This window comes from Mya arenaria, chromosome 7, assembly GCF_026914265.1.
Source record: "Mya arenaria isolate MELC-2E11 chromosome 7, ASM2691426v1".
NCBI classification, from domain to species: Eukaryota; Metazoa; Mollusca; class Bivalvia; order Myida; family Myidae; genus Mya; species Mya arenaria.
The window spans coordinates 377,578-400,678 of record NC_069128.1 but is presented as its reverse complement, the minus strand read 5'-3'; the positions used below and the strand labels follow the sequence as shown (position 1 = coordinate 400,678).

At 33.9% G+C, this 23,101-nt stretch overlaps 2 protein-coding genes across 2 annotated transcripts in view; one reads left to right on the top strand and one right to left on the bottom strand.

Moving 5' to 3' along the window:
- Positions 1-819: 819 nt before the first annotated feature.
- On the top strand, positions 820-17,315 carry LOC128239904 (interferon-induced very large GTPase 1-like). Its single transcript, XM_052956348.1, has 7 exons — positions 820-886; positions 5,453-5,653; positions 6,025-6,234; positions 7,180-7,337; positions 8,436-8,544; positions 9,658-9,918; positions 10,451-17,315. Exons 2-7 carry the CDS (start codon positions 5,461-5,463, stop codon positions 14,548-14,550), a joined length of 5,031 nt encoding a protein of 1,676 aa, XP_052812308.1. The 5' UTR covers positions 820-886; positions 5,453-5,460; the 3' UTR covers positions 14,551-17,315.
- Positions 17,316-17,504: 189 nt separating this feature from the next.
- LOC128240381 (transcription initiation factor TFIID subunit 5-like) overlaps positions 17,505-23,101 on the bottom strand; it is a 37,154-nt gene continuing 31,557 nt past the window's right edge. The window contains exons 13-16 of the mRNA XM_052957015.1: positions 22,798-22,852; positions 22,105-22,227; positions 20,784-20,880; positions 17,505-18,130 (exon numbers count right to left, since the gene is read on the bottom strand). Of these exons, the coding sequence (XP_052812975.1) occupies positions 18,013-18,130; positions 20,784-20,880; positions 22,105-22,227; positions 22,798-22,852 (393 nt within the window). The 3' untranslated portion in view covers positions 17,505-18,012. The remainder of the gene's footprint in view (positions 18,131-20,783; positions 20,881-22,104; positions 22,228-22,797; positions 22,853-23,101) is intronic.

Sequence of the window (23,101 nt, the reverse complement as noted above, 5' to 3'; positions counted from 1 at the left end):
TGGTTTTGAATCGTCATTCAGATTGGTTTTGAATGAAATATCGATTGTGCTGTGATCATAAATTCACAATTTTTTGAATAACATATTATAGGAGGCAATTTCTTAAGCATTTATCGCTTTGTCAATTTGCTTTTTCATATAAAGTCCATTATAAGGACGAGTGATATATCGTCTAATAACTAGAGCTGTAATTTGATATTGTTTCGACAAAAAAGATATTTAGGTAAAGTTAAGATTGTAATGATTGTTTAACACCGCAATGGTTTACAATGAACAAAATGAATGGGAACCTTTTCTAGCATCTCACGTATAATCAGTTTTAATATCTACTTTGTTCATATCCAGAGTCAGAGTTTACAGCTAGGCCATCGCCACCGATAACCGAATGTCATGCTCTAAAATATAACATTCTCTTATACCATGGTTTTTGTTTATTTAAACATGTAATGATCTGTATAACCTATCGTGTCACACAAATCTTTTTTTTTCAAAGAATGAAAGTGAATGTTTTTTAACCATACGTTGTTCAATATAAAAATGAACATATGTTCGTATGTAAAATGCGGAACATTTACTCATTTTAACCGATGTCACAGCATGAATCTTTAAAATATTCCATTTATATTTAAGAGATCAAACGACCTTAACTTTAAAGATATGTATGATCTTATTTCAAATTGATGAGCATTGTAACTATATCCCAAGCGCGTTACTAATGATTCAATTCTGCACAAAAAAGCTGCGCAATGCGTCGTTTTTACGATATTTTTGCCAGTGCGCATGTGCGTACGGTGTTTAATGCTGAACAACTAGCCGGTTTGCATTTTGTGGTTTCTGCTGTGTAGAGGAAGTAGCTTTTATGAGAACAGAGCCTCACTCCAGAAAGGTATTGTGAATTTTAGATGAAACGATATGTTTACATTGGAGCGAAAGTAATAGAAATTTTGTTTTGAGTATTACAATGTCATTTTGGGAAGCATATGAACTTGTTTGTATTCATTTAAATTCCGAAAGTTTGAGATGCCGCCATTGCTAAAATTTACATTGACTTAATATGTGTAAAGTCCATTACCCTTGTAAGTTTGAAAGGAAAATGTTAATAAGGCATAGTTTCTTTATAAAATGTAAATATACAGGTTCAAATAGAGTTGGCACTTTTGATACATATTTCTCATAAAGAACGAAGAAATGTCTTATTAATGTATAGCTCAGCTTTTTGTGAAACATAAATGAGTATACTCGGTTCCAGAACTCTTCTTCTGAGGCATTGACCCATTCAGGAAAATAGTTGATTTGGCATTGAATATTCCAAGCGACACACTATTTTTAACTTGCAGAATAATGAAATGCATGAACTGACAGTCAAAAACCGTTTTTTGTGTGTTTCCGGTTTCATCCCCCTTAAAGGAAGGTTGGTCGAAAGTTTATTGCGTAATATGCTTTTTTTTATTAGCCATTTATTTTCTTGATAGTTTTTACTTTAGGTTTAATGCTTTAAACTACGGAACACTCAGTATAAGTATCGGTGGTATTGTTAAACGCTGGAAAAAACTTTTAATTGAACAAATAAAAACCAAAACTCAAAGCAATAATAACGTCTAGAATCTGTGTAAAAAAGTAGCTCAGGAAACGGGGAATAAACATATTTTAAGGCCTTATGACAAAACTCACCGCTGCAAAAAGTTACCGGTTTGAGTGGTTTAATAATGCGGTTAGCTGGTTAACGTCGCCAAGTTGCATGCAATAGTTTCATTTTCTACATTTCAATATAGGTCAATATTTGTTTTTAAACAATGTGTGACTAATCGAACTATACAAATGAAGATACGTGATTTAACATAATAGTCTCACATGTATCCATCCCGTCGTCTTAAATACCTGTTGCCTAGGGTAAGATGTAGGATAAAATTTTATTTAAAGTCGACAAGACAGAAATACAGTGTATATAAGCTCTGATGAGCTTTTTTAACCGACTATTTAACAAATGTATATGGATAACATATATAAAGCAGCTACAAGAGAGTAAATCTTACATTAATACAGCATAAAAACTATGGGAGACATGCTAATCTTACCAAAAGAGGTTTAAAAGAGAATTAAAAAAAATAGTACAAGACAAAAAATGTAAATGAGTGTAAAAAGTGTGTTTGTTTTAAAAAATGGCATAAGAAATGAAAATATCAGCTCAAATCAGATTCGAAGTGACCTGATGTTACTCATAGTAAATAAAATTAAATCATTTGGTATAAGTTATTAAATAGTATATTATAACTGACGTAGCACGCAGAAAATCACAATAATGCTAGGCTACAGGTATCCAGGTTATACAAGATAAACAGACATGCAGTATATTTTTAAAGCAGCTAACCAAAAGACACAGAAAATCACAATTATGCTAGGTTACAGGTATCCAGGTGATACAAGATAAGCAGACATGCATGCTATTTTCTAAAGCAGCTTACCAAAAGACAAAATAATGCAAGCAAAACAATGCAAAATAAGGCAGGAATACTAAAGTATAGCTATGCAAAATAATGTAAGAGTACAAAATAATGCAAAGTAAGGCAAGACTACAGAGCAATACAAACAACACAGTAAAAACAATGCAAGTAAACATAAAAAGAACAGATCATGCAATTGACATACATGTATGTAGGTTGCTAACAAGAACTACAGATCTGAAAAATGCTATACCTGTGCTATGTTATTTAAGCTCATGAACAAGCAACACATTTACATTCTTTACCATTCCAATGTGTCTAGATCATTGCCAAAATGGCCGATCAATGTAATGATTTAAATAAAATCTAATACCAAGCAATGATAAAATCTAAATCTAACATAACTCACCAGTTTATCCGCCATACAATTTGTTTACACCAGAATTAATGCATCAAAAACAAACATTAATTACTGGTATGTTCACTTCTTTGTTCTACATCCGTCATAGATGAACACTAATTGATAAATATTTCAATTAAACTGTTAAGGTCACTAATAAATTAAAGTTTAACAATAATGCTATCTGTATTGTATTTGTTCAATAATCACACACATGTCATATCTCAATTTACAAATCCCTTTTTCAACATCCAAACACACGCATAAAAGTTATATTAATTCACAACAAGGCTTCGGATCATAAATGGATTAATTCAGACAAAGCATAACTCACATTTAGTCACAACCAATTAGGTTACTCCAATTTCGTTCAATACATGTGGGTATACAGGTCGCTTTGGCATTATAAGAGTATGAAGGCAACGTAAACCACATCCAATACCTCCGATACACTACTTCGCTATTTATGAAGTAAAACGGAGTAAATACAGTGGTTGTCGACAATGCATTTACCTTAATCGTTTATTGAATGTGTGACAGTAATCAATGGTTTTACGACATAACTCAATGGCGATATTTTGAACGGAATCGTGACACACTATATTTGAATACGGTAATTATTTTCATTGTCATTAAGAATACCTCGTTTAGAAGATATAAGTTGCAGCTCTATTAATGATCAATACTTGCGGGATGGTTATAAAAATGATACATTTATGCAACACGTATTAAGTCAAGATACATATGGTATATGCAATAATCAGGCGATAACTCGAAGCAAGAAATTCTTGTATTCTAAGGTGTTTTGAATCAGCAGAACCATCAATCGTGTGCTTTGCTTTGAAAGACAACAATCGCTTTGATTAAACTTAACGCTTGGTGACACTTGACTTTGTAGGTCTGTATTCATAGACTGTCATCTCTTGTAAAGCCTTTATATCCTGTTTTAATTCGTTTTATGCCGTATCATTATTGTATCGTGTGCCTGTGAATATTTTTAAGCAATGACGCTTTTGACGATCCTGAAAAATCATGTTAAGACAGGGATTGGAGCATTAAAACGGCGGCTACGAAAAGATTCGAATACTACTGATGGCAAAAATCAAAAGTTCGGTAAATACGATGTGTTCATGCATTCCTGCGATACTAAGAGAGTTAGTGAAATGAAGATTGATAATTTCAAAACGATGAAAACATATTATAAGCAATTCTTTATTGACTAATATGCCACAGGACTACCAAAATTATGAAAACATTTTTTTCACTCAGTCGACGACAATACAACGGATGAAATAGCCTCGGACTAAGTTTGCTTCTCTCTGGACAATCCGGAGATGAATGTTCCTAGTTAGCTACCGTATATACGAAGATCAGCAGTAACTAAAATTTGAACGTTATTGAAGTTATGTCAATATAGTTTGTATTGTAAGAACCATTAGGAATGCATTGGTAAATATGTGTTAGCCATAGGGCAGTGGTTTCAAACGAATGCATACTGAGCTTGAGCCGTTTTCATAGCGTCTGGAAAGGGAACCTGAGTGGGAGAATTTTCGTCATGGAATATGATAGATACACGGACAAACAAATATGCGGCTTTGGGGGTGAGGCATTGATGAAATCAAAAGGGTTCAAGTGATATTACAAATTTATCAAATCCCTAAATAATTGTCATTGCAAATAATATTTAAGCGTTATTATTCACGAAGGACTAAAGGTGAACTACCCATTAATCTGAACAGTCATGGCGGCGATTTCGATTCATAAAAAGATCTCATTTTTGCTCTTCACAAAAAGACAATTAACTTTGGTTATTCGATCTGTGGGATTGATCTTGAATGCAAAGATTGTGACAAACCATCAATACCAGAAAGCACAAAAAACGTACATCAGTGGGGTTAAATTACTTTAAAACTTGCAATACATGCATTACAGGAACGAGGATGCTATATACAACCTGTTTAGACTGACGACATCCATCCATTGAAACAGATTTATATTTTCTAAATAATCTCTGAGATTGAATGCACCCATGTAATGATGTCCGACTGCAATATGGATATGGACTCATGCCTAGAAGTTACAAAAAGGCAAATGCGTTTATTACAAAACGGCAAGCTTGATATTATGAATATCTATAGTTTACACCGAAACACACAACCAACACCTTGCACTCTCAAGGATAAACAGCAAACTATTATCGGCACATGAATAACATATGAAAAACAATATGTCTTTTACTGTTCCTGATTTGCTCATAATTCAATTTGTGATCATTAACTAAGTTCTCTGCAATTGATTTTTTGGTTTTCTGTTGTTTCATCTTCGAATTAAACTTCTTTTCTTAAGCTAGGTGATCCTTTTGAGAGGCCATGAGAAAGAACCCCGGAGGGTAGGTGTCGAACCAACATCCTCTTGGCCGATGAGAGACGGACATCTGTTCTAGATGACCACTATCATCCTGATTTGTGCACTATAAGGTTCATTAACTTATGCCATTTATGTAATATTATGTCGTCTGCGAAAACTAGTCTTGTTTAGGTATTCCCGTTTTCAACAAAAACGAGTTAACAAACGGTGTTAACTAAACGGACATTTACTTCATCTTTTTCAGATTTCACCATGGGTGTTGATATTCAAACCTACCGAGCTAGAATAGGAACGAACAAGTTTGCATTTGGCTCCGATGTTGTAACTTCAAACATATCAGTCAACTTCAGCCTTTTCTTGAAAAGCACAACGGTTTCTTTCTTCTTGGTTGGTATGTGCATTGTGCTGTGGTCAGGCGCCTACGATTTCAGTCTTATAGATGCCGGTGAGTTTATGCATCCACTGTATGTATATGCTCTGTACATTGCTACGAATATTCTTCAAAATTAATTATTCACGTGTTCTGGTGGCCCAGTAACTAAATCTCAATACTATCAAGCAGAGTTGATAAGCTTTTGGAGTGAACACCGATGGTAAAATAAAAGTAAACTCGCAAATATGTGTAAATATTGCTCCGATAAGAATGCTTGCAGAGGGTTCTTAATTGCACCAGGGGTATTTTATTAAAATCGATTTTTTTATTAAATGTGCATTTCCTACCCGTATATTAAAGTGTAAGGAATACAAAATTAAATGTTAAGAAAGATATAGAAGAGACAGAGCACATTTAATATATATGCAGTAATGCCTTTATAGTTGATGCAGCTAACGAGAAGAAGGCAGAACAGAATTTGGAGTTGCAATTGCCAAGTATAGATGCAGTCCGATATATACCAGCTTTATTGGGTCCTTTGTGGAACTGTTTGGTATTAAAACAGAGAATCGCAGGGTTTACGGGAGCAGTTCTATTTATTGGTTTACTCTTGCTCAGAGGGGGAATAGAACCAAACCCAGGACCTATACCAGGTAAACTAATACTTATTATATTGGCTTGGTAAATTATAAATTATTTTATTCGTTGATATATTTGTAATGAAATCATTTGCTCAAAGTCAAAGTATCTTTCAGACGTCGATTGCCAGAAAGCGTCCAGAGAATCAGAACAATTGATCAAAATTCAACTCCATCTAATATTTCATTTGTTATATGTTTTCAAATGTTTTATAGAGATTTATCAGTAAAATATAATTGACCTTTAACTGTTTCAACATTGATATTTTCACTAATTCATTCGAAAAATTTCAACGACGTCATTACGTAACGTTCGCATAAAATTTAGTAGACAAATAGTAATGTAGATATTTAATGAATTGCGATGTCAATTTTATGAACTATGGATGTTAAAAAACAAAGCATTTTCACACTTGAACGCAAAATTAAACTAGTACAATGCTGTATTGTTGTTTTTGTAACCGACTGTGAAATTGTAGATTAGCGCTTAACATCATGTTTGTTGTTTTATGTTGTTTCTTTTTTATCGGAACTGATTAATAATTTATGAAGGTAGTTAAGTTTTTCATATTAAATATGGTAAAAGAAACAGTGATCTTATATGTCTGATATGCTTTTAAACGCGCATGGAGTGGTGTAATTTTTATTGCAGTTGATGTGTTCTAAAGTGTTTAAGGTCGAGTGTGGAGGCAGATGTTCGTTCATATAAATCAACATTACTCCCCATTAGCAAACTGTAAGGCTTTTTTTCGGTAACATCGCTGCGCATACACTGCAAGAGGGGAACCAACTCGAACTCGATGCATGTGTCCTTTTTAAAGACAATGACGTGTCAGACACAAAAACACTTAACCAGTAAATTCATGTCAGAAAATGTTAGTTTTATGTTAAGAAATATATGTATCAAATTCTGTTTTTATATAGAAGCTTCACTGAATGTGCGTTTATTAAACATTTCAGAATTTCCTATGGTTATTGGACTTACAGACAAGCTAAAACTGACAGTAAAGTGTGGCAAATTGTATGAAGTTCAGGTGGTCGATGCATTTCAAACGCACAATCAAGAGGTTTTAAGGGTCCCTTTCCCGGTTTGGGATGATTATAAACCATATTCGGCGGTAAGTATAGCCTATAAAGTCATAAGAAATAGAAGATAATTATTTATTTCAAAGTAAAAAAGAAAAATACGCCGCGTCGTTCTTGTGCGAGTTATTAAGAGCATTGGTTGAATTGAAAACAATATTTATGCAAAAAGCTACAGAAACAAGCTCAGTAGCAAAAAGTTTAAACATAAACCCGGTTTAGTGGCACTGGGTAAACGCCAAAGACATAAACCATAAAATCACAAACAAGAAACATAGAAGAACAGCACAAACCTCTACAAACAGCACAGTGCATACATACTATATGTATATATATATATATATAAATAGGTATGTTTATCAAGAATTGTTAGGTACCGCCTTGGAACGGTCTGACAGTAAAATGTAAATTTACTGGGGGTTTACAAACAGTAAATGCATGAATAGTTTGTATGAGTGATGCTTAAACGTATACACTCGATGTCGGTTTCAGCTATGTTTCAAGTGATTCAACAGGCTTTAATAGATGTTACACTCAATCCATTTGATGGTCTTAGGTGCTGTTTAAGTCTCGATCATTCAAAACTTCAAAAACTTGCAAACTGAAGTAAAATCTATTTAACGCGATGCCTCCTTAACCTTTAAACAAACTTTGAAGAAAACCGCTAACGCTTTCCAAATGTATTTTCGGAAGGTTTTCAGAAAACTGTGATTTAAAATAAAAATGTGTACGGAATATGCAGTTTGCGTTGTCATTACAGCAATGCGATTCATACTACTTAACACAAATTTATTTAAATATAATTTCGGAAATACCTTCATTTATTGAGAGGAGATATTTACTCCTTTTCACACTTTTTGATGAGTACAACCCTTTTGTGAATTTTATACACTTTATCAAAGTTAACGACAGTCTTATTTTGCAACAAAGGAACGCATTTACAAAATAGGAAGCTGCGCCCATTACCATTTAATTATCATGTGTTGCCTTCAACTAGAGTTAGACGCAGCAGTCATTACTGATTGTTTTAAATACATGTACGTAAATATACTAATGATAAACAAATTGTTTGATATATATCGTACTTTTTAAGTGTTCTGCATAACGATAAAATGTACTATTTTTGTTAACAGACAAAGGTCGAAACATTTGGAAATGATTTGAAGAATGCCGTTGCTAAAGGTCTCACGCAGTGCGAAGAAAGCCCTTGTTCCATAGCAGCATTTTCACCTATCGTAGCAGGTACTATAACTTTGTTACGCTGATTGAAAGCATGTATTTTACAGAGTTTAATTTCATTATGAAGTTGTCTCTATTCTGTGTGCTAACCACTCAGTTGCTTTCATGCTTATTCAACGTAAGTAGAAAGAAAGCATATTAAAAGAGCAACACGTGAATTTCCCAACTGCTTATATAAAAAGATAAAAATGATTTATAGATACATACTCCTTTTTCCCTTCTACAAGAAGGATTATAATACAAATGGAAATATTTCTAGAGAAAAATATATATGAATGAACAATAATATACAAAATCGGCAAAAAAGTAGTTTATAATTACATATCATGTGTTTATAACGTGCTTATTAAGGATGTATATAATGTGTTACCCGTCCGGATTAATACTATATAGCATGTGTTGGCAATCCCCCGTTCCGAGAGCTCGGATTTTTCGATCCGGACCGGGAGCACATGGTTGATATTTTTTCTTGCATGCCTTTTAATGCGTTATCAAATTGTGAAAAAAGACGAATAACTCGTACGTTTTTGAATGTAACGAAAAAGCTTGAGTGTTTTTTTTACGTATGTCATTACGCGTATTAATTTCAGTTGACATTAAATAGTTCCTCTAAAAATCACATTTTTAAACCGTCAAAGTTACTTTAAAGTCGCGTTTTTAAACATTTATTTTCTTTTTAATATTAAAGTTATTGTTAAAATATTTATCAAATCCCACTCTATTGAATTGTAATAATTTTATATTCGCAAACGTTGTTGTAAAATACTTTTTGCGTTGTAGCGCTTGGCTCAACGGAAAAGCTTATCCTTGAGTAAGAAAATAAAAGATTAGGAACATATATCTGTATATTCTGAACCTACGTTGCTCATCGATATTATTAAATTAAATCGTTTACATTTAGGCATAGGGAAATAATCCTGCATGATGACTTACCCATCCTTTATTTGAAAGGTATACTAAATATCGACTCCCGTAATATCCTTGTGCCATTGGTTGTCTCGTTAAATGTCTGTTTAACTTTGATGTGAGTGACTTTAAAGATAAAGACTCCAGTAGTATTCATTGTATTGTCACTACTCTAAAAATCAAACTCAGTATGTTTTATGTTCCAAATAGGTAAAAGCTGTCAAGAATTGTCAGAAGTTTATATTGGATTTGGAATCCTTGAATTTCTCAAAGAGACGAAAGGGGTATTACAAGAGATTCAAATTGTCGGCGAGGATGAGAAAATTTTATTTGATATGCACCATTGTTTGTCATACATGGTGCAATCAAATACACAGCCTCCTTGGTTTGACATCTCCATTTTCATGACAACGGATGTAGATGCCAACGTTAAATTGACTGGGAGAGCAAAGCACAGTTCCTTCAGTGCAGGTAAGTTGCTTTTAATTATGGTGGATTAATTCTATAAACGAAAATATAATATATTGGTACAAAAAATATATCACCCAAGTAAACAAGGAACAAAGTAGCAATACCGCAATGCGAGGAAACGAGGTTTGGGTTGTTTTTTTCAATTAGGAACAATGTCAAATTTAAGTTTTGATAATTAGGATAAGTTACTACTAGCTTGTTAAACCAATGCACAAATCATTCGCACACTAGTGATTTTTTTGCCACGTATATATACGTGTTTCAAACCAAACTGTTACCGCTTTAGATCTGCATCTTTTAAAACGCTAAATGAGCAACTCTTGCGGATACGTATGTTCATGCGGACACGATAGACTGAAAATTGTGTAACACGTCATGATGCGGACATTGGTACGCGGACAGCGTGTACATGGTATACCGGCCCTATACAAATGGGTATCGCTCACTTTGCGAGTTATTTAAATGTTAACAAGTGAGTTGTGTCGATTTCTCAGCCCTAAAAAGTAAGTATACCATTTTTCTTTTTCGGCAGCGGTTCAAGCAACTTTCGAGAAGCTCAATCTGACTGAAAGACTTCGTAAGAAAATAACGCTGAACGAAGCATTGGCTGTAGACATTTCAAGTCCGGATTCTGATAGGGGACCATCAGACATGCCGTGGACACTTCTCCACGAACTTCTTCATGGCAATTGGGAAGGCAGAGATAACGTACCTGACACACAGCAGGACGATATGGGTGATTGGCTTGAGATTGAAGAGAATAACAAACATGACTCACAAGCGGTAACTGAAATGTGTGCCATGGACATTTTTATGGCCACATTTCATTCATGCGATGGACTTTTGAAACAAACGCTTTTTAAGAAGATGTATCTGTGTAAACTTGCCATGCCTTTTTTGTACCATTCAATTGAAACAAATGCGCTCCAAATTTCCTTATGGCCTTTACAACAGTTTCCGATTTCAAATGTTAATAATTTAGAGCATTGTGCTTTAACCATGGAAACCAAATTGATAACATTTGTTCGCCTTGGCAGGCCACAATTTTCGAAATCAATGTTTCTTAATCGCTTGATCCAAAATAGGAATGACGCATTCTCAATCTTTTTCAACAAGGAATGCAAGTCTGGTCTGTTAAGTCGAGTTCTTTTTAAAAGAGTCGTCGAGATATTTTGGGACTCACCCACAAATAAAAACAAACCGATAAGTACATATATGAATGTCAGAGGCGACTTTGCTGAGGAATTCGAACCCAAAACCACTATTTGGAATTGTTTAATTCAAACAACAGACTTGTTTGTTGTTATAATTGACCTAAATGAAATGTTGAGCAATTTTGAAAATTATAGCAAACTGCTCATTGAAATACCGAAATGCGTTATATTGTTCTCTGAGCACACTAAAGTCGAACGTGAAACTAAAACCGATATCCAAGACAAAATGAAAAAGCTATGTTATAGTCACAAAGATAAATTTAAAGTAATTTCCACGCATGAAAAGGAAACAGAAAAGGAAACTGAAAAAATATTGAAAAACATCCGCAGTAACATAGACAAACATTTCGAAACATATCAGGCTTTGCTTCCGTTAGAATTAAGAATCAATACTTTTAACGAAAACAATGGTCACATTTTGGAGGAGGAAGAAAACGAAGACTTAATTTTTGGAAAGAAATTAGCAAAATGGTTGGTGTCTGAGATGGCTACTGAAGTAAGTATGCAAAGGCATGAACAAACAGAAGATGAAAACAGTTTTCAAAACTGCATTAGTATTTTAACACCATTCTCTTATGTTCATTCTCCAAAATTGATGGAAAATTTGAGACTAAAGAACAGTGCAGAAGATCGACATGAAACAGAAAAGTATAACGACGCAATTTATAACACACGGAAAGAAAACCTTTCAAATATTTCAAACACTGTCCGACTTTTTGCAAAATATCTGGTAAATACAAGACAACTAAACATAAGACAAAAGTACTTCATTGGGTGGCTTAGATTTTTTGTTGAACAAAAATTATCTTTTTTATGCAAAATGGCAAAGAAAAAAAACAAGATATTGGACTTAATTGCTGAAAGCAAGACAGATCATACAAGGCAAGGATCGGATGAGGAAAATGAAAAACAGCGCTTAAACTTAGATAACATTATAAAGCTTTCATCCCTAACAGTTGAGCATCTTTTTCGCGAAATAGGTCACGTATATGATTCAATCATTGAATTAAAAGAAGACCCCATGAAATATCGTTTGCCAAGTGTAAATGACTGTGTGGACACATTTTCAAACTTAATCATAGAGGGCGAAACAGTCGAACTGATGACGGAGTCTTTTTTCATGCCTCGAAAATGGTTGCAATACATTTTTAAATCAGTAGACAAAAGGCTGCGTGTGCATAACATCAATACTATTTCCGTCTCAGGGCTGCAAAGTTCTGGAAAGTCTACTGTTTTAAATACAATGTTTGGCGTGCAGTTTGCTGTTAGATCAGGTCGCTGCACCACAGGAATTCAAGCAAAGTTGCTTCCTGTGAGGCAACGCAACACAGAAAATCAAGCGTCAGATTACGTTATGATTTTAGACACAGAAGGTCTTAGATCACCGTTGTCGTCCGATGTCTGGAAGCCCAAATATTTAGATAATGAACTTGCTACATTTGTTATTGGGTTAGGAAACCTGTCGTTAATCAACATTATGGGTGAAAAAATAGCAGATATGAAAGACATCATGCAAATTGTTATAAACGCTCTTCTCAAAATAAAATCGTCACAAAGTCGCATCACTCTAGGTCATAAATGTTTCTATATTCACCACAACGTAACAGTCAGTTTTACTGATGTTTACATGAAAGAAGTGTACAGGGATTTCGACTCAACATTAGATGACGTGGCTCGAGAGGCTGCCGCATCTGAAGGGATTCCAGATATTAATAACGCTAAAGATGTTCTTATGTTTGACGCAGGAAAAGATATACACCTTGTCCATAATCTTTGGCAAGGTGATGAATCTTTGATGCGAGTTAGTCCTGATTACAGTAAGAGAATAATGGAAATAAAAATTAAAGCTATGAAATTATTACCAAATTATGGCTTTAAATCCTTGTCAGAATTAAATCAGCTTGCGTCCGATCTTTGGGATGGTATAAATTCGGAAAGATTCATATTCACCTTTCGAAGTAGCTTAGCAATGAAAGCTTATTTTAGAGCTGAAGACCATTTTAAAAGTTTAATCAGGAATATTGGGTTTCAGGCGAGAGAAGAGCAAGTTAATCAATGTTTCAAATATATGTCTGAATGTCAAAATGAAGAAGAACTTAAAAAGAACAAAAACGAAGTAGCTTCTTCGATGGAGGCTTTCATCTCGGAAAAAAGAGTTGGAATAAAAAAGGAATTCAAGGAGTTTTTAGAAAAAGAAAGGCATATGGACGATGTATATAGTTGGAAATTATTTTATTCACCAATATTCGAAAACGAGATAAAGGAACTGAAAAGACGCTCAGAAAATGAAACCAATAAGTATTTTGATGAACAGTTGGTAAAAATGAGAACATGTGCAGTAAGTTCATCTAGCAGAAATAAACTACGGAAAAAATCTGCTGAGATATTTTCATCCTCAAAAAGTACTAGCGAAAAAAAGGCTGAATTTGATCAAATATGGAAAGATTTCGAGGATAATATTAAAAAACAGACTCTTTCAATCGAAGATGACAGTATATACAAATATTTTGAAAAACAGTATGAACAGAAATTTTCGAAATATCAATCCGATTACACTGATGATAATATGGAACGGCTAAAATGGAACTATGGAGACGAAGGCTATTATAAACGTCTGTGTGGTAGAAATGGTATAACTAAAGCCAATTTTAACCTGTCAGTGAAAAGCCATTACACTCAGTTCCGTTGGAATAAAGATTTTCTGCATGACATTGTTCATCCGGGGCTGAACAGGTTTGTCTGGGAAATTGAAGGCCTGATTTATAGTTACAAAAATAAAGGAGGGCTACTTTTATCAAACGATGTAGTTGACTTTTCCGAAGACTTTGAAAAGTGTCAGTTCAAATTTGTAGAAGACTTAAAAAAGATGGGAATATATGCAAAAACAAGTTTTTCACAAAAACTATTCGCTGATGGGTTTAATTTTGCTTCTAAGGAGTTTACACAGCATAATATTCAGTACGATTTAAATAAAGGTGTAACATACCAACTTAAGAAATGTGAACGTGAAATGTATGCAATCTTTGAAGAAGAACTTCAGGATAGATCGGATGAATACGCAGAGTGCATTTTATTTTTTCTTGAACTCGGAAATTGTCTTAAAGAAGTTATAGAATCAAAATTACCAGCGTCGTTATGCAAAACGTTTTTAATCATAATTCCAACCTCAAAACGAAAGCTCATTGCTAGCGTATGTAAATCGATTGCTAACACTGATGATATCACGAAGGTTTTTGATTATACCACGGATCCGAAAAAAATCGCATTTGAATGGTTTAAACGTGAATGTTCAGGTAAATTTGACGAAACACTAAACGACGTACTGCAGCATTATAAAACAGATATTGAAAAGGATATTAAAAATGCACTTAAACAATGCAAAAACCAATATAAGCAAAAAAAAAGAACTAAAGACTGATGAATGGTTAGAACATTTTGGAAAGGAATTTAAGCATATAGCAATTGATACTCAAAACTTCTGCGGATTTCTGAATAAATACATATTGAAGAACGTAGTCCATTTTACCACAGAAGTCTTGGAAGAAAATCATTTATCAAAAATGTTCGATTTTTTGGATAGGGAACTTCGAAGCAATGTTACAAGAACAGTTTTCACTGAATCTAATGACTTCCGTAACATGTTCGATGACATTTGGGGGTGTTCTGAATTGTGTCCGTTTTGCCGCGAACCATGCATAAAAGGCAAGGACCATGCACCTGTATCAAAACACAAGTGTCTGCAACACAAACCTCCAAGTTTTAAAGGCATTCATAATAAATTCAACACAAATTGTTTTGATGTTTGTAATTACGAAGTATGTTCAAGAACAAGTACGTACCGTTGTTCCGATGTTAATGGGGCCTGTGGCTGCACTAAAAGTAACTTACCAGATTTCATTGCGATTATGTTTTCATATATAGGAGTTCAATCTGGCGATTTTCATTTTTACAAGAAATATAATGAACCCTTCAATCTATGGGACATAAAGCCTTCTAACGATACTGAAGAGTGCTCACCATTCTGGGCGTGGTTTTCTGGTTCTAAATATAACAAGATTTGTGACAAACTCGTAGGCAAATGTGAAGCAATTCCAGATCGATGGACGAAAATATCACCGGAAAAAGCATTTGCAAGTTTAAATGAACCTTTCACGTAAGTCTTGACACGATCCGACGACTTTCTTTCTACGTACATAGTCCAGTGATGTAAGAAAGGAACGTAAATATGCTGAGCAAATAAGCAGATGAAATGAATATAGTAACGGAAATATATCAAGTATCATATAATTTACAAGACCACTGGTAATTACTATGAATAGTTAAGTTACAAAGTGGGGCTTACGTTAATAGATAAAGGTAGTCGCGTTTTGTTCCGTGATGTGTGACCTTTTGAAGTATTGTATTGTAAAAGAACTAAACAAGGCAACAGTGTATTTTTTCTTATTCATCTTAAATCAAAATGCGCTCTTTTAACAAAACAAAATAATACAAGTTATATTCAACCGAAAGAGAGACCGTGTAATTTTTAACATCCAGAGTTAGTGTTTGAAATAATCACTTTTCATTGCAAAATTAACCTTTTTTATTTATTGAAAGCGTATGTTGTGACAAGACTAGATTTGTATGAATATGTCAAAATTTGGTTGCAAATATAAGTTGTAATGTAGACGAATTTAACTATAATAATAGATTCTGTCTATGTATTTTGTTAAACCCGTTACACTGAAGCACTTCGTCTGCCGAGCAGCATTGAACTTTTAAGCCAGTACTTATGTGAAAAACTAGGCCATGGACTCGAATCCTATTGTTAGTTATCTTTTTACCTCCGTACCAATTTTTGTTGTCCTTAAGTTTTATTTGTATATATACTTTTTAACGTCAAAATGGTTATTTTGTGAACTTCAAAACCGTAATTAATAAGTAATATCATAATTGTCGTAATTTTTATATGTTGAGCAATAATATATTATCAATATGTCAACTCAGTTTAGAATCTTAATATAAAATTAGGTAACTTGCGATATAAAATGTCGTTATACGCCTATACAAGTTCGTGAAACAAGACTGAATGCGGTGTTCAAATATGTGTATAGTGGGATCTTTTTGTTCCATGTATATCGAAAATGTTGTTGAATAAATGGTGTTTTATTTCATGAAAATATATTGTACACAATATAAAAAAAGACTGAGTTGTATAAAACATATAGCATAGGCTAAGCATTGAGGTTATATATGAACGTTAATAAAACCTCTCTCCTCTAAGAGGGGTTTTTCATTGGTTGCTGCTGGCCACTATTTATCTCTACAAATAAATGACTTTCAGAAGCTACGTCTTTAAAAAGGAGATTACTTTCTTTTTTTAATTTTTGCATTGTACTGGTTTTCTTTTCATATCGCCTTAATGTCAAACATTCTTTAAAATGTATGAGTTAGATTAAGGATGCTTTCAAATTCCATCACATTTTCTCATCTACATGTGTAATAGATTCATGAACGTTTATAATGATGTTTTGATTGTATATAGTGTGGTGGTTTTCTATTGTTATTAATATGAAAGTACTTTTAATATTTATAAATTGTATAAAGGACCACAGAAAATAATTCGTTTGAATCAACTGCTTTGTATGGTTAGGTAACAGAGAAGACAGACTTGCAATCTTAACATTGATTACAGTTTGTGTGTTTTTAGTGTTGTTTTTTGAAGGGGGTGGGTGGGTTTTGATCATGAACATCACTGTTGATGATTAAGCTTCCTTAATGTACATTAGGCTCACACCTCTTTTTTATATAGACATTTAGGTTCTGATGCTTTAGACTGTTGTTAGTTTTAATTGCAATGCTCTGTATAATTGTGAAAAGAATATTGAACTAAATATATAAAATAGGTCTGAACAATATTGGTATATCAAATTAATAACATAAATAAATCTGTAATCATTCTACAATTTGCAGCAATCAAGTTTTGAGAAAAAATCCCACTAATTAATCTGAAAACGTGACAAACACAATGCCCAGTTAAATGCCTGTATATTTTTTAAATGTTAAATTTACCATGGTCGCAAGCAATCCTTGATTACATGTTTGTATATGTATCTTGTTGTTGTTTTTTTCCTTTTTGAAACTAAACATTTTTATAATTGTTGTGCTGCATACTTATATAGAATAATTTGTGCTGTGAATCAATAAAAATTCTTATTCAAATGTGTTACCTTCTTCAATTGACCAGAAACAAGCCAGACCAAAACTCTAATTTAGCGCAGCACACCTGCAGAACCCTTTGAATATCCTTCTAAATGAGAGGAAATATATTGAGGCACTTAAAGCTTTGTACTGGTAGTATGCTTGCATTTGGAAAAAGAAAACATATTTACATATAATTTCATCTATTTATATCCACATATAATCTTTAAAACTTTACAACATGTACAAAAACATAATCTTCAGAAGTTACAGCTGTCCAAATGAATGCTTTCCACTTGGCATCTTAAATGCATTCTATTTAAAACACATAAATAACATGACAATAGTTATAATAGTAACATGATCATGAACGCATGTCTATAGTAACGTTCGAACATGCTGCAAGTCACACCCCCTTTTCTCAACAAGAGCATCACAAGTGGTTGTCAATTCTTGTAAAACTGATAATCCATAACAAAAAAATAAAACTGAACTATTTCTGGTACAATATACACTGAGTTGCGTTTGTTATGTTCAAGAACAGGTTCATCTTAAACTTTCAACAAAACAAGAATCTTTAATAGCACAATCATGTGGCTCTCTCAAGTTATTATAACACATCAAGTTTGGCACTATACCAATCTTTCAACTGTCACCTGAGTCTTTTAAAACCATTATAGGGACATGTGTATGCCAAATTTCATGATACTTTCATGGGTCCAGCTGCCAGCAGCAGGTTTTTTCGTGTAAAATGAATGTTGAGCACTGGAGTGGCCTTTGTTGCAAACGATCCTATGAGGAGATTGGGAGATTCATTCCTGAAATGAAAGAAAAATTATTTTTTTATACTACAAACAATAGCACCAACTATCACAAAATAAATACGTCCTAATTTTAGGACATCAAGTTTGGTGATAATTGGTTGCATGTTAGCCAAATTAGAGAGTTGACACTGTAAGTACAGCTTTTACCAATTCGAGGGTTATTACTCTTTAAGTTGCCAATTCGAGGGTTATTACTCTTAAGTGACTAAGACAATGTGGTTGGTCATCGAACCTGACCAGGATATTCTGCCCCTAAACATAATTGTCTAAAGTTGGTGATTATCATACTTAAGCTTCTAATGTTATTGACAGACCAGACAAATTTAAGGTTATTTCCATAATTAAAGGCTGATTCCTCTCTAGTGACCTGAGCAATATCGCAGGATATTGAACTTGTCCAAAACATCATGCCTATACACATTCTGATAAAATTTGGTCATGATTGGACAATGGATTCTGAAGTTATTGATCGGACAATACTTGATTTAGGTAATCTCTATTATAACAAGAGCTGTCATAAGACAGCGCGCTTGACTACACCGCTTTGACTTAGAAGTGAATACAATAACGATGTATTATGTGCCTGTCAAAAGCAATAAAACAATCAAATGAAAAAGTTCACAAGAATCGTGATGTGACAAAACCAGGTTTTAAATGATTGGCAGAAGAAATTCAGTTTCAACTGCTTTCTTCTTTTTTTTTGTAACAGTGACCTTGATCTTAAGGGCTCCAAACACAATCCCATGGAAGTCATCCATAAACTCTTCCTACATATCAAGTTAAGTCACAGTATGTCAACCATAACTGAAACAGTAATCTTTTGTTAGAAACAGTGACCTTGACCCTAGGGGGCCAAAAGGCAATCCATGAAAGCTCTGCATAAACTTGACCTATATACCAAGTTTGGTCACACTATGTCGACCTTGACTGTCGACTTAAGTTAATCAGTACTAACCATATTTCTATTTTTAGCAACAGTGACTTTGACCTAAACCATAACTCTGGGGGGCCCAAAACACAATCTCAGGAAAGGTCTCTATAAACTCTTCCTATATACCAAGTATGGTCACAATATGTAGACCCTTACTTAAGTTATTCAATACCAACCATTTTTCTATAAATAGTAACCTTGACCTTGATCCTAGGGGCCTCAAACGCATTCCAATAAAAGGTCTCCATAAATTCTTCGTATTTACCAAGTTTGGTCTCTTTATGTCAAACCTAGCTAAAAAGCTAAAATTATTCAATACATTAGGTGACTTTGAAGCTGCCCTCCCACCAGCCCGCCCAAACAATGACGCAAGTCATTAATGACGCAAGTCATTCAATATGAAAATGTGGTTAAGAATAAAATTGTGCCTTTCAAAAGAAATTAAAAGAAAAATTAAAAAAAAAAAAAAAAAATCATTCAAGGGCCATCATTTGTATGTAGGGTTGAAATGGAGTTATGTTCCTTGTTTTAAGATGGTAGCCAATAATTCTGTAGTATTAAGTGCATTAAATGAAGGGTATATAAGTTTTTTTATTAAAATCCCAGCTTGCCCTAAAACTTTAACCTGCCCTTAGACTGTAACCTAAGTCAATCAGGGGCCATAACTTGTATGAAGGATAATATGGAGTTATTTAATCTCATGTGTGATGGTCCTGAACAATTTAGTGAAGTATTAAGTCAATTGAATGAAGGGTATAAAAGTTATCAATAAATATCCCAACCTGCCCTAAAATTATAACCTAAGTTCAATAGTCAATCAGGGGCCATAATTTGTATAAAATATAATATGGAGTTATCTAACCTCGTTATGTGGTGGCCCTTAACAACTGTGTGAAGTGTTAAGTCAATTGAATGAAGGGTATTGCACTTAGAGAAAATCCCAACTTGCCCTAAAACTTTAACCTGCCCTAAAACTTTAACCGAATTCAATCAGGGGCCATAACTTGTATAAAGGATAATATGGAGTTATGTAACCTCATTATGTGATGGTCCTGAACAACTATGGTACGTATTAAGTCAATTGAACGAAGGGTAAGGAAAATCCCAACTTCCAACTAAAGCCCTAAGACTTTAACCAGATGCCGACGCCGGGGCGAGGAGTATAGCCCTCCTTATTCTTCGAATAGTCAAGCTAAAAAGGGTGATAAATCTTGAGCAACTAAATCGATATGGCTGGTTAATAAACATGTCTGAGATAATATGCCTATACGCATACATGCCATATTTCTGAGAGGCTTCCCAGGGGATTTTGGTCTGAATTCCAGGGGATTTTGATATTATACCAGGGGATTTTTTACACTGTGAAATTTCGCGCAATATCAACATTTAGCTTGAGCAATTTTTTATTTTTTTAAATTCCAGGGGATATGGATCCCCCGGCGGGGGACCAAGGGATTTCCGGGGGATTTTTCCCCCGACCGGGGGATATGGCATGTATGCATAGCCTCTCATACCCACTCATGAAATATTTATTTTTTGTGTTCACAATGTTATATATATTGCATATCTTAAACTGAAACAAACAATTATATAGTAACTTTGAAAACCAGACAGGCTTAAATGTGACAAGACATATTATAAGTCAGATTTACATATGAAAAAAAGGATTTTTACCATATAAATAAAGTATATTTTTAATTGTTTTCATATACTCACACAGACAATGAACTAGGTATGCTGGCATCCATGTCCTTGTCTGTTTCCTTGATGACTTTAGTGACGTCCCACAGCTTCACCGTGTTGTCAAGACCCCCTGGAACAATGACATGCATTTTAATTATATGTAACTACCATTTATTAGACAGAATTGATTTCGCAATTAATTAACAATTTTTTAGTCTTTTATAAATACGAAAACTAGAATTTCAAAGAAACAAGAGGCTTGTAAAGGCAATTCAATCATCACAGTTTTAATCATGTATTTTTCTGTAGGTAGGATAGACAAAACCCTAAATAAAGGTTACCTGAAACCAGTACTGAACCACATCTGCACAAGCACAGTCAATACACTGATTCTACATCCCATTAGAAATGTCATAAAAATAGTATATATATATAATGGAATCTTACCTGAATCCAAAACTGAACCACAACAGCTAAAGCACAGTGTATACACTGATTCTACATCCCGTTAGGAATGTCCTAATAGCATATATAATGGAATCTTATTTGACACCGGACTAAACCACATTTGCTATAATACAGGGAATACAGAGTGTAAGCATGGTCATTTTGTAACATAATAAATACCCATGTATAAAGGAAGCTTACCTGATGCAAGTGCAGAGCCATATAAGCTTAAGCACAGAGAATACAATGTATTTGAATAGCATCTCATTTGGGCTACCATGTTTGCAATCAAAATTCCCATGTTTAAAAGCTTATCTGATCTTGTATTGAACCACATCTACCAAAACACATGGAATACACTGTGTTTGAATGGTCTCTTATTTTGGCTGGCATAAATCCCGTTAGAAATGTTCCATATATAAAGGAAGCTTACCTTAAGCCAGTACTGAACTACATCTACCAAAACACAGGGAATACACTGTGTTAGTATGGTCTCATACTTGGGCCAGCATAAACCCCATTAGAAATGTTCCATATATAAAGGAAACTTACCTGAAGCCAGTAAAGAACCACATCTACCGTAACACAAGGAATACACTGTGTTAGTGTGGTCTTATGTTTGGGCTCGCATAAATCCTGTTAAAAATGTTCCATTGATAAAGGAAGCTTACCTTAAGCCAGTACTGAACCACATCTACCAAAACACAGGGAATACACTGTGTTAGTATGGTCTCATACTTGGGCTCGCATAGATCTGTTAGAAATGTTCCATTAATAAAGGAAGCTTACCAGAAGCCAGTACTGAACCACATATACCAAAACACAGGGAATACACTGTGTTAGTATGGACTCATACATGGGCTCACATAAATCTTTTAGAAATGTTCCATTGATAAAGGAAGCTTACCAGAAGCCAGTACCGAACCACATCTACTAAAACACAGGGAATACACTGTGTTAGTATGGTCTCTCATTTGTGCCAACATATTCCCATTAGAAATGTCCCAAAGGCATATGGTAGCATCCAGACCTGTCAACAAATAGCAAACGCTTCATATATAATAAATTCTCAGCAATAATAAACTATAGAAACTCGCAAAGCATGAATGTCTCATTTGATATCTACTTACTTATAACTTGAAAAACATCTTTCAAAAGTGATTGTGTATCATGTACAGTGATTGCATTATAATTTTGTCTCTTTCTATCAATATAAGTATCCAATGAAAACCAGGGTATTTTTTAACCAAAAAGCGCCACAGCACATACCACAGTAATAAAGCAGTTTAACTCAGCAATTATGAAAGCCAGAGTTATGGGCCTTGCTGCTATGCGTGTATTCCCTCTGGTTTACAACATGTTTACCACATTTCATTTTAACATTTTAAATGCTTTTTGAGTTATGGTCAAGGGTTACCGTAAGTTCAACATGCCATCAATAACAACAATGTAGAGGCTATGACAATACTACTTTTTTTCTTTGAATGAAACTAAATTTCAGTTAACTAAAGACATGTCCAATAGTTTGTCAGTAAGTGGTGTCAAATCACCTTGTATTGTTCCACTTACTTAGTACATATATGGTGAAATACAAACATACCTGTTGAAGCTAGATATTTTCCATCTGGGGAGAAACATAGGCTGTGTATTGCACCCTGAAACAAAGATGTGAAATTTTAAACCTTGTAGCATAAAAGAAAAATTTTGTACCATGAAATATTAATGTAGAATTTTGCACCCTGAAACATCAATGTAGAAATCTTCAGCTGAAACAAGAATGTATATTTTCAATTTCAGTTGAGAAAGGGGCATAACTCAAAAAACACTGACCACAGTAACAAAGTTATAGAACTGGCACAAACCACCATTGCCAGTATTCTAGGTGTACATAGCAAACCTGACAA

What these genes read in the sequence shown, in the direction of transcription:
- LOC128239904 (XM_052956348.1), top strand. Translation starts at nt 5,461, where the DNA reads ATGGGTGTTGATATTCAAACCTACCGAGCTAGAATAGGAACGAACAAG. An exon ending in AAACCCAGGACCTATACCAG is followed by an intron (nt 6,235 to 7,179) that starts GTAAACTAATAC and finishes TAAACATTTCAG; the next exon opens with AATTTCCTATGGTTATTGGA. An exon ending in ATTTTCACCTATCGTAGCAG is followed by an intron (nt 8,545 to 9,657) that starts GTACTATAACTT and finishes TGTTCCAAATAG; the next exon opens with GTAAAAGCTGTCAAGAATTG.